We start from the raw sequence: 16,229 nt of genomic DNA, 5'->3' as shown, positions 1-16,229 counted from the left end.
TATATACCTAATAAATTGGGGGTGGGGTAACTTAATAAAGTTTTTGTGATCTTCATGATGTTCTTTCAAATACCTGTTTGTGCTTTGTGCTTTGCTTTCTTTTGCCATGGTAGGGACTACCTTGAATAACGCGCCCGATAAGGTTCATATCACAGATCAAATATTACAAGTATCAAATCGAAATTTTGAATGTACCCATAAATATTAATACTATTTGTCTAATGTTCTTATGAGACAAAAAATATCGTTAAATCAGCGTTAATTATAAAATTACAGATAAATAGTGCATTAGAGTGAAAATAATTTTACTTTAACAATGACTCAATTGTGATTTAGCTATAATAAGTGCATGGTTTGAGTATTATCCTGAAGGGTTACGAACAAAGTCTTATTCAGACTTTAGATTCGTGATGAGAGTCGCCTAAAATGTACTTGTGTCACTAGGGAAGGACGACGTCAGACTTGCCTGAGGAAACCATTAGGTTCGTTTGTTGAACCTTATATATCATGGAAATAAAAATGCACTATCCAATTTAAATGATTATACCAACGTAAAATCAAAAATTTGGAATCAATACGCTCTAAGATGAGTATAAAATTAGCGGTGTGTATACAGGAACGTAGTATAGGGGCAGCTACCCCTTTTCCGAACATAATTTTTTATCGTTTCATCGTTGATTTAGTATGAAAATGATCATTGAAAGGCCAGTTGACCACCTCTTTTTGTTACGAAATACTTAAATCATTTCATGTTAATATTCAAAATTTTTCTCCCCCACCCACCCCATCCACTCCTCACGAAATGGGATTTTACGAGTTTGGACAAATATCCCTTTTAGGGCTTGACAAAGATTTTTCAGGTAAATTGTCATTTTTTTTCTACCCCCATCTTCCCCACTCACACACATACAACTTTAAAATACAATACAAATATTTGTGGCTTAACAGAAACTTTTATGAATGTCACAGCTTAAGTTATACAATGGATTATAAAATTTATCATCCCTTTGAAATGAATACAGTGTAATGATTTTTCTTGTGAACTTAACTTTTCAATCGCTGTCCCTGAATGGCCTTTTTTAAGAACAATTCAAAAGCAGTACATATATTTTAATCCTGATATACCTTATTAAATTAAAGCTTCATAATTCTTAGAATTTGCAGAGTGTCCAATTTACCGTCATTCTAGGTCTCCGGTGTCCGTTAATATTCCCCGAAATACAGGTTGTTTAGGATTCTATGAATTCAAGCCATAAATATCAGCATGTAAATTAGCAAAGTGAAATAAAGGAAATTGAACTTAGACTAACTTGACCACTATATTCTCTCTCTCTCACTCGTATGTAGTGAATTTAAAAATCTGTCTTGGCTTAAATGATATTTGAATGTTTTAAAAAGTTTCTGTTTAAGATTTGCTGACTTATCCCTTTGATGAGTTTTATACCTCTGTTGTAATGATCTCATCCTATGCCTTTTGACATTCGACCGTGTTGTTAGTTTATTATTAATTACCCCCAAACAGACCCAAATCTCAGATGTTTAAGGTATAGGTCACAAAGTTCATATGGAAACGTCGCTAGCCGGTATTTTTGACCCACAAAAGACTCTGTGCATTGTGTGATACACATTCATACCCTGCAGTTGCAATAAGTCTGGCCTTTGTAAACACCTTCCTCCTTCTTTACCAATTTTATTTAAATTTCTCTGGTTTCCGATGGTTGCACACAGTCAAGATGCAGTGGACTCCGTGTATGCGCTGGCTCTGGATTTTGATTGTCGTGATATTTTACGGCCTTCCTAGAACCAAAGGCCATGGATACCTCGTGGAACCACCCCAGCGTTCCTCTCTCTGGAGACATGGACTCGGGCCTGATAATTACAATGATAACGCCCTTAATTGTGGCGGATTTAAGGTGAGTGGCGGGATGGTTGATTCACAGACATTTATAATTAAAATGAAATCAACCAGTTTAAATAAAACAATCACTTTTGTAATAAGAAATGTTTTACACTTCCAATAAGGTAAAAACTTGGATGATATATACGATATTTTTTAATCTCACCTTTAATCATAACTTAAAATAATTTTAATATTTAAACTTTAAAGTAAAATTGATTAAAGTAGATTTTAATATGCAATGATAGAATCAATATTTAACGTTGCTTAAGTGATGAATATTAACTTGATTTGAATTCAGGGGTCATAAAGATATGTTTTCTCTGCTGAAATAAGTTCAAAAAATCAGAACACTTGATTGGAAGAAGGGAGGGTAGAAAATACACGTTTAATCATATATAATGTCTACTATTACTAAAGTATTTATAATAAATTTCAGATAATGTCCCACCTTACTGCTTACTTTTACGACCTCTGTCAGTAGAAAATTACAATTACATGCACGCACCATAAATCTTTCACGGTTTAGCTTTCTCACTATTTAGTTCACTAGAAAAAAAATTAAACTTAATTAGTATGATGGCATTTAAAATCAAAGCAATTGTTAAATGTAGAATTAGTACATTTACAAATGAAATGAGATTTAGATATAATGAACTGGATACAAAAGATTTTAAGGGGAAAAAATTAGCATTGTTCTATATAATTATTATATATATATATATATATATATATATATATATATATATATATATATATATATATATATATATATATATATATATATATATATATATATATATATATATATATATATTCAAACAAAATCTTATATGTCCTTATTTTTCGTCTTTTAAACTGTAACTCAACTCCAATAGTTATATAACTTTGTATGGAAAAATTATTCGTCTGTTTTAATAATTTTTAGACAAATAGGGCATTATGCACAAAAGAATTTATAAGGACGTGCATTAACATTCTTAAGATAACAAGTCATGTTGTAGATCCTAAAACAAATACATTCTTCAATGACATTAATTTACACATTCAGTTGCAAAGCTTTGATGAATTTACCTGTTGATTAAAAAATCCTTTAAAAGGTTATCGGTTTACACAACTCTATCTTTATGGCTATATGCTTTTTAATTTTTTTTATTCATTTTAAACATTCAGAAAATATTAATCAACTGCATTGTATAATTCAGTTGTTGACCTTTTACAGTGGACAAATTAATTGTGTCCTGTTAATTGTTGTCCGGTTGATGAATTATCTATAAATTATATGCTTCGTCAACTGGACGACTTGCTTTTAGGAAAGACGTAAAAGAATACATTTTGATGTACGATGATGTTTATAAATAGACCGCATTAGTAACGTATATCATCTGTAAACTTAAGCTGGGTCACTTTATCCCCACATATCTGTAGTCAGGTCAGGTACACCGGTATCCTGACCAAATCTATTTTTACATACTAGATAGGTAAAAAGTCAAAAGAGATTAAATTCTTTAAGAGGTAAAAAAAAATTAATATCATTGATATTCTTAAACATCTGGTTCTTATACTTTTAGGTGCTATTTAGAACTAAGTTTTTCTCCAGAAGAAGTTGCTATTTTGATCCAGGCTTTGATATCTTGTTTAGAGGTTGAAGTTTTTCACTCACTTCCTGGTATTTTTATAAAAGATTCTCTTTGATCGATCGCAATAAGGAGGCGTAAAACTTTTTTACTTTTAATCTACAGAATTTCATTAAAAAAATTCATCGCTTTAAACGATTCAAAGCTTTGGATAGAAAAGGGATTTTTTTCTGAGAAACTTACCATTTAACTAAAAAAACACGTTTGGTATTTTAGAATTGGACTAAGTACATGTACATGACAATTGTCTATCTTGTGCTAATGAAATAAGGGCTTTAATTGGAAGCTCTGATATTTGATATGGCACTGTATCTTTGTTTAACTTATTATAAATTATAATTCAAATAAGTCGTATTACAACAATTTTAGGTTCATTATCTCCTTGTACAACTTTTTTTTCTTCTTTTTTTAGGGTATCAATGGTTATAAAGTTTTGAGTTCTGATGCTCGTTTACTTTGTAGCTATAGATTCAATAGTCTTCTTAGCATGTATCAGCAGTCACGGGGGAAAAAAAAACTTCCCATCTAGACTTTATTACGAAAATGAACTAAGAGGCACGAACTTAGAGAACTACTTTAAGAGATGAAATTTTGCTACTAATTAAGAGTGACGAATGGTACCGTTTTTCAGTTGAAGAGACAAATTTTAATATTGTTTTTCATTTCTTTGGGGCGTCTCGACCTTGAGTTATCATTGAGGTGACATTCATCATTTTTCCACCGCGCAAAATACTTGTTTATTGAAGTGCGTGGAAAGGCGGTATCGACAGCAAAAATATGATGAGGACTGCGTTTAAATGAAATAGTTTGACCTCTTTGAACTCATGATAACTGCCCTGCTGATGTGTCACGTGCTTATGAAGCTATAAAGAAACATCGCTGTGGACATGCAAAATCATGAAAAAAACAAGCTTTATCCAATTCATCATCATTTACTTGCTGTGTCTATCTATCATACCGAACTTAAACAAATGTCCGAGACAGTTTAGCATATGTTTTGCATATATATGCTAAACTATAAGAATTGAAAAATATACGTCGTGATATTAAAAAGACAAAATGTGTTTGTGAAATACTGATGTCCCCTGTATGACAGCTTATGGCGAAGGTTAAAGTTTCTGAAATGCAAGTCAAACTCCAGGTCAAGAGATCAAAAATGTTGGTACCAAAAGAAAGGTCTTGTCTCGAGGAATATACCTGTGAAATTTGAAACCCCTAGCACCAACTGTTCAAAAGTTATGGCGAAGGTTTAAGTTTTTTAAAAGTAAGTAAAACGTCAAGGTCAAGGTCAAATGGGGCCCCAAGGGAAGGTCTTGTCACTAGTGATACACAATGTTCGTGAAATGTGAAAGCCCTAGAACCAAACGTTCACATGTAAAGACGAAGGTTAAAGTTTTTTAAAAGTAGTTCAAAACTCCTCGGTCAAGGTCACTGCCAAAATTGTTGGTATCCAAAGGGAAGTCTTGTCACAAGGAATGCACATGTGAAGTATGAAAGCCCTAGCACAAAATGATTAAAAGTTATGACCAAGATAAAAGTTTTTCAAAAGTAAGTTAAACCCCAAGGTCAAAGGGTGAAAGTGCTTGGTATCCAAGAGGGTCTTGTCACAAGGAATTGACATTTTAAAAATGGAAACCCTAACACCAACCTTTCCAAAGTTATGGCCAAGGTTAAAGTTTTTCAAAAGTAGGTCAAACTCCTAGGTCAAGATCAAAAGGTCAAAGTTGTTGGTATCCAAAGGAAGGTCTTGTCACAAGAAATATACAAATGAAGTTTGAAACCCAAAGCACCAACTGTTCAAAAGTTATGGCCAAGGTTAAAGTCTCATAAAATTTTGTAAAAGATGGTCAAACTCCAAGGTCAAGATCAAAAGGTCAAATATGAGGGTGCCCAAGGAAAGGTCTTGTCACAAGGAATGCACATGTGAAATATGAAAGTCATAGCTCCAACCAATCAAAAGTTATGGGCAATGTTAAAGTTTTTGCGGACAAACAGACAGACAGACGGACAGGGCAAAAACTATATACCCCCAATCTTCGATACGGGGGCATAAAAAAGGATTAAATGGTGATAATTAATTGATTTTTCAGTTGCTTGCAGATCCAAAGAAAACAGAATAAAATATTTAAAAAAAAAAACTTTTTATCTTACTAATGATTTTATTTTTATTTCAAAAGAAGACAAAGAGAATGTTTTAAAAGAGAAAACAATAAAAGAGATGTTGAAGATAAAGACGTGACAATTCATTCCTAGGGGATTGTATTAAATGTTACTAATATTCTGCCTTATTTCTAGCGCCACTGGACTCAGAATGGCGGTAAATGTGGTATTTGTGGGGACGCCTACGATCTTCTGCCACCCCGCCCTAACGAGGACGGTGGGTTCTTTGGAAAGGGGGTCGTAATCAGAACGTATCGCTCCGGTGAGGATATTGACGTTGTTGTCAATCTAACTGCCAACCACTTAGGATGGATGGAGTTCAAACTCTGTTCCCATGACAACAGTGACCAACCTGTCACCCAGGAGTGCCTAGATAAGAATGTATTACGTATACTACCCAATAACAAAGGGAAAAGAACCGTCAAGAGGTTTTATGTTGGGAAACAGAAACTGATTTCATTGAGGATCAAATTGCCATCTGATTTTTCATGCAAAAAATGTGTTCTTCAATGGAAATATAACGCAGGTAATACAATCAGGATTTCTATGTAGTCACAGACCAACATCTAGTACCAGGTTGATTCCTCTTCAAGGAAATAAATTTCAGCTTGATGCAAAGTTTACCAAAGAAAACATTTTTTTTTCATTCAGGTAACAGCTGGGGTTGTGGTGATAGCGGATGTGGTATTGGGCTTGGTCCACAAGAACAATTCTACAACTGTGCTGACATAAGCATCCTAAAGAAGATAAAAATCATACAAAAAGATTCAACAGAAGACTCAGAAGAAACCGACAACAAAAAATCTAGTGAAGATACCAGTGAAATATCGGATGAAGATATGGTTTCAAAATTGAAAAGAAAAGGAAGCGGAAAATACATTGACATGGTTAAAAACAAAGCCAATCAAATGAACTGTCGCCCTACTAAGCGTTGGCGTTCCGTTCCGGGAATGATTCAGTGGTGTTTACAAAGTTGTCCGAAATGTCCGACATCACATTGTAAATGTGAATTTAAAGAAGTAAAACTTTTAAACTTATTGGTATAATATAACGCCTTTTGAAAAGCAAAACACATTTTTAGAAACTTCAATAAAATCTATTCTTTATAAATGTATAATATTAATTTAATTTTATGTTATAGAGTTAGAGAGTTAAACAAAGTGGTAGTCCTTCATCTGTTGTATGTTTGTACTTGTGTCAAAATGTAACAGGGCTTGACGATTTTAAATTCACAGCAATTACACTCTGCCTTAAATAAATATATTGCTAATAATAAATAAAAATATCATGATTTTTACTATATTTACACACACTGCAATTAAATTTAAAATTCAAGTCAAATTATTATAGAGTTGAAAACCATATTCACTGCCAATCAAAATCCTAAAACTGATTCATTTGAAACCTTTTATCTTTGTCTTTCCCCCTCAATTATGTCTAATTATGGCGATCATTTGGTATTAATTAGATTCACCAATAATAATGTGACCACAGAAGAGCTTTCCTTCTTCTCTCATTAGTATGTAAGGCACAGGGCCACTGGAGAATTTACTCGGGAGAGTTTGGTTTTTAACTTATTTGATGAATGGACTGCTGAAGTGAAAAGTCTACCGGGACTCCAGGCAAAAGGGTATGTACAATGTATATTTTGATACTGTAAAAAAATATCTTCCGCTGATTTGATCGATTAACTGCACATGTCACGGTGCAGTGATCATTTCCTAGCTTTTTAAAAGTACTGCACTGTTTTATAAAAGGTATACCATTCCATTTATTAAAATATTGGATACTTATCGCGTTTTCAGTACTCATTGTAAGTACAAACGTAATTGCAATCAACTAAAATTTAAGTAGTTATTTCCTAAAAATTAAAATTTAAATAACAAAGTTATCTTTTTAAAGCTCTAAAGTAAATCCAAGAAAATAATGTTCTTTAATAGCTTTTAATCTTCAGAAAAATTGGCCGCCAGGGTGGTAGTAGGTTGAGGAGAGGGTACATGTCTGGGCTTGATATGCATAGTAACAGTTACATGTAGCAATAGTACTTCAGTAATATATATATCAGTTTTGAATATTCACTTCACACGAATTTGACATTACAGCATGTCATTGCTATAACAACAATTAAGTAATAATTATGACTGCTTTAAAATTGTAAAAAAAAAAATAAATAAATTCTTTATTTTGTCATATGTCGTTGAAGCAGGATGCCAATATTAATTATGCGATTGTAATATTGGATTATCCTCGTTGTAATATTTGACATGTGGCACTGAAATACTTATTTAGTACTTACTTTTTATACTTGATTAAAAATAAACTGGTCATTACCAGAGGACGCAGACAGGTCAGTCTTCAGCTTGAAGTAGTTTTATAAGTTTAAATTGGTGAAAATGTTAAGGTCCAAACTTTTTTCTATAACAAAAATACTTGGCTATGTTGTGTATTTATTGTATGCTGACTTTGAAAAATTACAATGTTAACTCACTTACACGACGGAATTTACTGTTATCTAAATGTAACTTGAGCATCACAATTCTCAGTAAGTCAAAATAAGTTTAAAAATATTTTTACCTTTAATGCCTACTATTCTATATGATATTAAAAAAATATCCTTGAATTGGTAAAGTGCATGCAGTTTCTTTATTTTTTGATCTGTTCATGTAAATGGGTGTTGAACATTTCTGCAGAAATCCTAATACTTATTAAACGTAATCTTCATCATTTTGATTTTACATCTCACTTAAGAATTCAAAATGGGATAAAAATAAAAGCAACCTAACTTGTTTGTGAAAAAAGGATTTACATAGTTTATATCTTCACAGCTTCTTTAAAAAGTATGCTCTACATAGTAATAGCATTAAAACACTAAAATAATTATGCTCTTAGCATAGAAATATCTTCAAAACTTGAACTTAATAAATTTGCATACATAGTAATATCTTAAAATCTTCTAAAATAAGCATATGCTAGAAATAGTATTATCTTTAAAAAAAAAAACCAATCAACCCCCACCCCACCACCCAAAAAACTAATGATTTTTCAGATACATATAATAATGTTGACCCCCCTCCATTTCTATGTTCATATAATCTACATTTTCTCAATATCAATATTTATTTCTTTACTACACTGACTTTTTGAATAATTCTTATGGATATAGTGACATACAAACGTACTTTAAACGTCTTTCTTTTATAAAAAAAAATGTTAAATTGTGTACTTTTTGAGGTATACTATACTGATTTGTTTTAGCCAAGCCATAAATCAGAAAGAATTAATGGGTCATTATACATGCAAATGATATCTCCGATAAAAATAACGATTTGTTTCTCAAAATAAATAATAATTATATTTGCAATGGAGCTATAACTCAATCGGAACTTCTGGGTCAATCATGAACCGTCAAACCTGACGGAAAACTTGTCAAAATCTTAAATCAACTCACCTGTCTCAGAAAGAGGTGTGGTTAAAAACATCAACAAATCAAAATTCGGTCACTTTGGTTTATTAATTTTTTTCCTGAAAGGCCAACCCATCATAGTTTTCTTTTAAGGGCAGTGCATAAAACTAGTCCTATTAAATACATTAACTTTATTCATAAACTTTTGTCAGATCGTTTGTAATTGAAATATGCATGTGAATTGAAACACTGACCAAAGAAACCATAACAGGGGCCTTTAACGGAATAAAATTAGAAGTTAACGATACAGATCGACAAATTATTGTACCCAAAGGAAAGATTCCAGAGCATATTGCAACGAATATTATAAAACTTAAATATTGGAAATGCGAAGAAATTACATCGATGATCATATGGCCAACAAGCATGTTTGAAACTGATATTTTTATAATTAAAAAAAATATTCTAACCCCGAGACCGATATACAGATATACATTTACTAAATAATAATCAAACTTTTATTTTTTAAATATTTTTTAAAAAAAATATTCTAACCCCGAGCCCGTTATACAGATATACATTTACTAAATAATAATCAAACTTTTATTTTTAAATATTTTTTTAAAGATTTCATTTTTATACAGTTTTATCTGATTTGCGTTCAGTTAATCATTTTTGTCATCTAAAATAGCTTTTAACTTGATGCCACTCTAATCATATGTCTCTTCTTTTTGCATTGCTTAATGTAATTTTAATTAAAAAGTGATAGATACATTCTATCTGAATATTTCGCAGATGAATGATTACGTCTCAACCGAATCTTATGATTTTCAAACATGTTTTTTTAAATTTCATTGCAGATGTTGAGCTTTGTTACGTCAGTCTTGCTGGTTGCAGTCCTGGTAGATGGCGCTCCAACGTCCACCATGGTTACGGCAACCACAGCCAGTGCGTTTGCGTCAACACTTCCAACAAACTTATCATCAAAAACAGAGCATGAACAGCAGGCAAAACCTACGGACCCACAAGAACTAAATCCAGAGATAGAAGTAAACAAAGTAAAAACATTCAATCAGTCAAAAGACACATTGGATTCGCATTTACTTAACGTATCTGTCACTGCAGAAAGTCCTGATAATGAATTTAATAACACTGCAGACGATGCACCGCGTGAACAACCAAAGATGATGATGAATAATAGCATACGCTTAAAAAAGACCAATGCAATTCGCTTAAAACAAATACAAAGTTTCCTGCAGAAGATACGAAAACTTCGTTCAATGATAAAAGAAAGGATTTCGAGTAACAGCACTGAAAACATTAATGACACTCGAGATGACACAATTCAAGTTATTCCAGGAAAAGTTTTGCAAAATATTTTGTCAAAATTCAAACAATATAAAGAACAGGTCAGTCCACCTACAAAAGTCAATAACACCTCAGAATTTTCTTCAGTTAATGCAAATTATTCAGTAAATATAGGAAGCGATAAAAATACAAGTTTATTATTGAATTTTGTACGCTTATTTGAAAGCGAATCGCCTATTATTCGAACAAGGATTTCACAAAATACGAATGAAGAAAATGAAGAACTTCTATCCGAAGATGATATCGAAGACCTCATTGAAGAAAGAGATGAAAACAGAGAAGAAAAAGATGACGATTATGATATTTCAGACTTTATAATAAGGGTACTTGGTGGGAAACAAGAACTAAATAATGTTGATTGGATGTATACTCCCGAAAATCAGGCAGAACCACATCACGAAGCAGACAACACGGAATGGATTTTTACGCCCGACAGAACCATGGAATCACTCCAGGAACCAGAAAACACCGAGTGGAATTTCGCACCCAAAAGTCATGTTGAGCCACTCCATGAATCAAAAACCATTGATTGGAAATCGGAACCCGAAAATCGGATAGAACCACATCATGAATTATTTAACCTGAAATGGAATTTCATACCCAAAAGTCAAGTTGAATCAGTTGCTCAAGACAAGAGAATAAATGAAAATGAAGAACCACACGCTCTAGTAACAGATCACGATTATCATTATCACACACCAAGTCATGCAACTGAAAACAAGGAGGCTAGTAGTGTTGATACTGCAGGGAATGTAGAAGATGGAAAGCTGGAAAGTCTACTCTGGAAAGATTTCTTCAGTTTTCAAATCCCAGACAAAATAACCAAAAGAAAAGAAGTGCCATCTCTCGAGCCTGAGAGAAAGATATCGAACCAACATTATAATGAGAAACATACTGAGATTGACGGAAAGTACGATTATGAGGAGGATGACAGCTTGGAAAATGAAGAGGATTATGATTATCAATCTAAGGACAACCCTGATTATACCGATGGAAATGAAGAAAAGCCTGCAAAGGCTAAGATGTTTGATGAAAAGTCATACGATAGGGGCACATCAAATGATAAGGCTACCTATGGGAAATCAGTTTCTGTTAAAGACATTGAATATCATGAAGAGGGCGACAGTTTTGAAAGTGGAGAGGACATCGATTACCAATATGAGGATATTCCAGATTATGTTGATGAATACGAAGATCGGTCTTCAAAGATTAAAGTACCTAATAAAAAGACATACAGTAGAAACCCAGTGAACAAGAAAGGTTCCTTTAAAGTACCATTTTATGTTAAAGACTTTGGGCATGATGAAGAGGGCGACAGTTTCGAAAGTGGAGAGGACATTGATTACCAATATGAGGATATTCCAGATTATGTTGATGAATACGAAGATCGGTCTTCAAAGGTTAAAGTACCTAATAAAAAGACATACAGTAGAAACCCAGTGAACAAGAAAGGTTCCTTTAAAGTACCATTTTATGTTAAAGACTTTGGGCATGATGAAGAGGGCGACAGTTTCGAAAGTGGAGAGGACATTGATTACCAATATGAGGATACCCCAGATTACGTCGACGAATATGACGATCGGTCTTCAAAATATAAATTGGTGAACAAAAAGCTATATAGCAAGGATTCCTCAAATAAAACGCCCTCAACTGTTGCATCGTATAAAGGTAAACATGTTGATAGTGATGGAGAAAGTCGAGAAGGTGATGACTATGTTGATGAATCCAAGGAAAACCTTTCAGCAGGGGGTATATGGAAAAACAAACGCTTTGTTGCAAAAGACGCAGTGGCATTTGCAAATAAGCTGAGAGAGGCTTATCGCAAATCAACCAAAGGAAGTGATTTTTTCCACCAATTAAACGATGACAACAGCGGAAGTGAAAAATATGACGATTACAGTAGTGAAGAGATTTTATCACCACATTATAAGCATAGAAAAGACATAAACTATGACAAGAGCGCAAGTGAAGAATATGACGATTATAGTAGTGAAGAGACATTATCACCACATCATAAGCATAACAAAGGCATAACAAGAACTACTTCTTATTCAGAGTCTCGAATTAGGTCTTCATCAACATCAAACGAACGCGATGGGGAGAGTGGAAGTAAAGAAATAGGAAGCGAAGAGATTGGTCACAGTATGGCACATATGTGGGAAGATGATAGTTCTGAATCTTACAGCCAGGAGTACTACTCGTCAGCTGAGGATTACCACAAAAGCAGTGAAGAACACTTGCCCATCGCTGCTCAAGCACATCCACCAAAGAATAATGTTAACCATTATCGCAATTTCTTCGACAAGCATGCTTGGGAAAGTGAACATCACAATAGATATCAAGAGGAAAGTAGAATCTATCATAAATATAATGATGATGACAATACGATAGAATACATCCCACCAACATTACAGGTCAATCATCTCCAAATCAACAGAATTAATTACGAACCAACAACTCCAGTTCCAGTGATTCCTCCTCAACCAATAATGTATAGAACATATGCAGTACCATCAACTACCCCTCCCCCTCCCCCTACAAATCCTCCTCAACCAATAATACACAGAACCTATCTGGCGCCTTCTCCTCCTCCACCTCCCACTTTTCCGCCTCAGCCGATAATACACTCCCCTACTCCTCCACCCCCGCCTCCCCCTTCTCCTCCTATAATACATAGAACATATATTCCCCCAACACCTACCACTCCTCCTCCTCCTCCCCCTTCTCCGCCTCGAACAATAGTACATAAAACTTATATTCCCCCATCTCCTACCCCTCCTCCTCCCCCTTCTCCGTCTCGAACAATAATTCATAGAACGTATATACCTCCATCCCCTACAACTCCCCCTCCCCCTCCTATTCCAAAGCTACAAATTTTAAGAACACCAATATTCCCTCCAACGTTTCCTCCCCCGACTAACCCTCCCCTTACTCTCCCTCCCCCCACACTTCCCCCTCCTAAAACAGAACCAATACCGAAATTACAAATTCTAAGAACACCAATTGCACCTCCTCCAAAACCTGAACCAACACCGAGGTTACAAATTTGGAGAATCCCTATTAATCTGCCACCTGTTCCTAAACCAGAACCGACACCGAGAGTTTATATACCAAACAAACCAATTCCTGCTCCTGCACCCAAACAAAAACAGCAGCATTTCTATTTTATGTTCAAACCAAAGAAAACGAAATCAAAGAAAGTGTCTTCATATGATGTCTTAGAAAACGAGATTATGAATGTCGACTTACAAAAGGCCTGGACCAATAGCTACAAACAAAATCTTAATAAGGGGTATTACAAAAGGAATCCGTACAGTAAAAGACAGAATTATGGCTACGGAAAAAATAGTTATGGTTACGGATATCGAGGCTTGAAGACAATATATGATAAAAAACCAGGATATGGTTATGGTTTGAACACTAGGAATTCGTATGATAAGAAAACAGGTTATGGTCACAGCTACCGAACTACACCTCATCTACCCTACAAAAGAAATCGGGGGTATGGATATAAAAATACTTACGGTAACAGATATTCTAGTCGTCCATTGTATGGAAAAAGATTTTCATCAAACCTATCAATAAGACCTTTTATCACACCGTATCCTATGCAACCTAATATCATCCAACAACAAGTCAACAAACATGTTATGGGCCTGAAGCCTCTTCTTCCTTTACATTTTCAACCTGTTATTTTTGGTTCATCTGTGCTACACCAAAGTCAGCTGTTCCAAAATTCATTGCAAAAGATAAATCAGTATTCAAAACGCAGGACGTCAAAGTATTAAACGTGTAGATTTATTTTGGTGTTTTATCTGTTTTCTATCATATATATTTATGTATGTATATAGTTATCTTTGTTACACTATTAAAGTATTAATTATAATTAAACAGTTGTTTGTTTCTTTTTCTATCAAAAGAGAAATTGATGATAAAAATGTAATATACATGTAATATAAGTTTTTATGTCATTTTCGTGGTTTTATATTTTTCCACTGCATAAGATGACTTTGCTTTAAGGAAATTTTTTTTCAGTCGATGGGCTTAGATTTGCAGAAAGAATTGAATATTGAAAATAAAACTCAAAATATCACTTTTTGACTCATATGTTAGATAAATTTCGTCCGTCTTTCCTCAATTTTTCACCATATAGCGTTTCTCATTGGAACAACAAATTCTGTCTTGCTTAATTTATTGCCAAACATGTCCAATCTGTTAACCTTATGATCTTGACCTACTTTAATTTTCCCTTCTTTTACCTTAATTTTTTTTTGTTCAAATTATTTTTTCTCGAATCAAAAATTTTCCTTCTGTCTGTCGTTACTATTAACGTTTTACATTTTTGACCTTCAAAGCCACTCGTTAAATTTTGTCCAATAATTGTCTCGAATAAAGTACCTACATAATATAGCTGCGTAAATAATACATTACTATTAGTGTCATTTATAAACTGCTATTCTTCTGATGTCAATTATAGAGTCCTTTGATTTATGACGTCACATAAAGATGTATGGAAACACAAAGGTGAAGAATAGGTGTAAATCCAAAACAATTATGCAACAACTTAAAGCTTATTGGAATAAAACTTGCCAAAAGATCTAAATCAGATTAACCAGATGTTTTAGGCAAAAAAGGCAACCTTTTTACACATTTACAACTTTAGCAATATTATTCCATAAAATCTAATTCTAAACAAGAGGCCCAGGGGCCACATCGCTCACCTGAGCACTGTGGCTAGAAAAAGAGGAAAAATCTGTTTAGTATTGAAAACCTTAAATGCATAAGTGGCCCCAACCTACCCCTAAAAGTGAATGGGAGGGGGGTATGATTTGAACAAAATTAAATCTACACTAACTAAGGATGCTTACATGATTTTTGAAATTTTTCTCTACAAGTTTGAACTTTCATTGTGGCCCCACCCTACCCCTGGAGGTCATGATTTGAACAAACTTGATTCTACACCACCTGAGGATACTTCCATATAAATATGACCAATCATAGCTTTGCTGTTCTTGAGAAGATTTTTCGTATATATTGCTACGTAAAACTTTGATTGTCCATTGTGGCCCCACCCTACCCCCGGGGGTCATGATTTGAACAAACTTGAATCTACACCACCCGAGGATGCTTCCAAATAAATATGACCAATCACAAAATTGCTGTTCTCGAGAAGAAGATTTTTCCTATATACTCCTATGTTAAACTTTGATCGTCCATTGTGGCCCCACCCAACCCCCGGGGGTCATGATTTGAACAAACTTGAATCTACACCACCTGAGGATGCTTCCAAATAAATATGACCAATGACAAAATTGCTGTTCTGGAGAAGAAGATTTTTCCTATATACTCCTATGTTAAACTTTGATCGTCCATTGTGGCCCCACCCAACCCCCGGGGGTCATGATTTGAACAAATTTGAATCTACACCACCTGAGGATGCTTCCAAATAAATATGACCAATGACAAAATTGCTGTTCTCGAGAAGAAGATTTTTCCTATATACTCCTATGTTAAACTTTGATCGTCCATTGTGGCCCCACCCAACCCCCGGGGGTCATGATTTGAACAAATTTGAATCTACACCACCTGATGATGCTTCCATATAAATATTACCAATCATAACTTTGCTGTTCTTGAGAAGAAGATTTTTGAAGATTTTTCATATATATTCCTATGTTAATTAAAACTTTAATCTTCCCCAACCTACCCCCGGGGGTCATGTTTTAAATAAACTTGAACCCACATCACCTGATGATGCTTCCAT

The 16,229-nt window shown here is 33.9% G+C and overlaps 2 protein-coding genes across 2 annotated transcripts; both read left to right on the top strand.

The window, feature by feature from the left end:
• The first annotated feature begins 1,721 nt into the window (after positions 1–1,721).
• LOC133183167 (uncharacterized) lies at positions 1,722–6,953 on the top strand. Its single transcript, XM_061318117.1, has 3 exons — positions 1,722–1,913; positions 5,830–6,220; positions 6,346–6,953. Exons 1-3 carry the CDS (start codon positions 1,734–1,736, stop codon positions 6,738–6,740), a joined length of 966 nt encoding a protein of 321 aa, XP_061174101.1. The 5' UTR covers positions 1,722–1,733; the 3' UTR covers positions 6,741–6,953.
• Positions 6,954–9,957: 3,004 nt separating this feature from the next.
• Positions 9,958–14,356, top strand: LOC133181612 (uncharacterized). Its single transcript, XM_061316158.1, has one exon. The coding sequence runs from the start codon at positions 9,958–9,960 to the stop codon at positions 14,251–14,253; it is 4,296 nt and encodes a 1,431-aa protein (XP_061172142.1). The 3' UTR covers positions 14,254–14,356.
• Positions 14,357–16,229: the final 1,873 nt, after the last annotated feature.

The sequence above is a fragment of the Saccostrea echinata genome, unplaced genomic scaffold, assembly GCF_033153115.1.
Source record: "Saccostrea echinata isolate AGI-Se365-2 ecotype Australia unplaced genomic scaffold, CSIRO_AGI_Sech_v1 ptg000009l, whole genome shotgun sequence".
Classification (NCBI taxonomy): domain Eukaryota; kingdom Metazoa; phylum Mollusca; class Bivalvia; order Ostreida; family Ostreidae; genus Saccostrea; species Saccostrea echinata.
Note: the sequence above shows the minus strand (reverse complement) of the source record. Positions and strands in the feature narration are given on the sequence as shown.

Bases quoted from the DNA above. Each gene is read 5' to 3' on its own strand.
- LOC133181612 (XM_061316158.1), top strand. From the start codon at position 9,958: ATGTTGAGCTTTGTTACGTCAGTCTTGCTGGTTGCAGTCCTGGTAGAT.
- LOC133183167 (XM_061318117.1), top strand. From the start codon at position 1,734: ATGCAGTGGACTCCGTGTATGCGCTGGCTCTGGATTTTGATTGTCGTG. The intron at 1,914-5,829 runs GTGAGTGGCGGG...CCTTATTTCTAG, and splicing joins TTAATTGTGGCGGATTTAAG to CGCCACTGGACTCAGAATGG. The intron at 6,221-6,345 runs GTAATACAATCA...TTTTTCATTCAG, and splicing joins TCAATGGAAATATAACGCAG to GTAACAGCTGGGGTTGTGGT.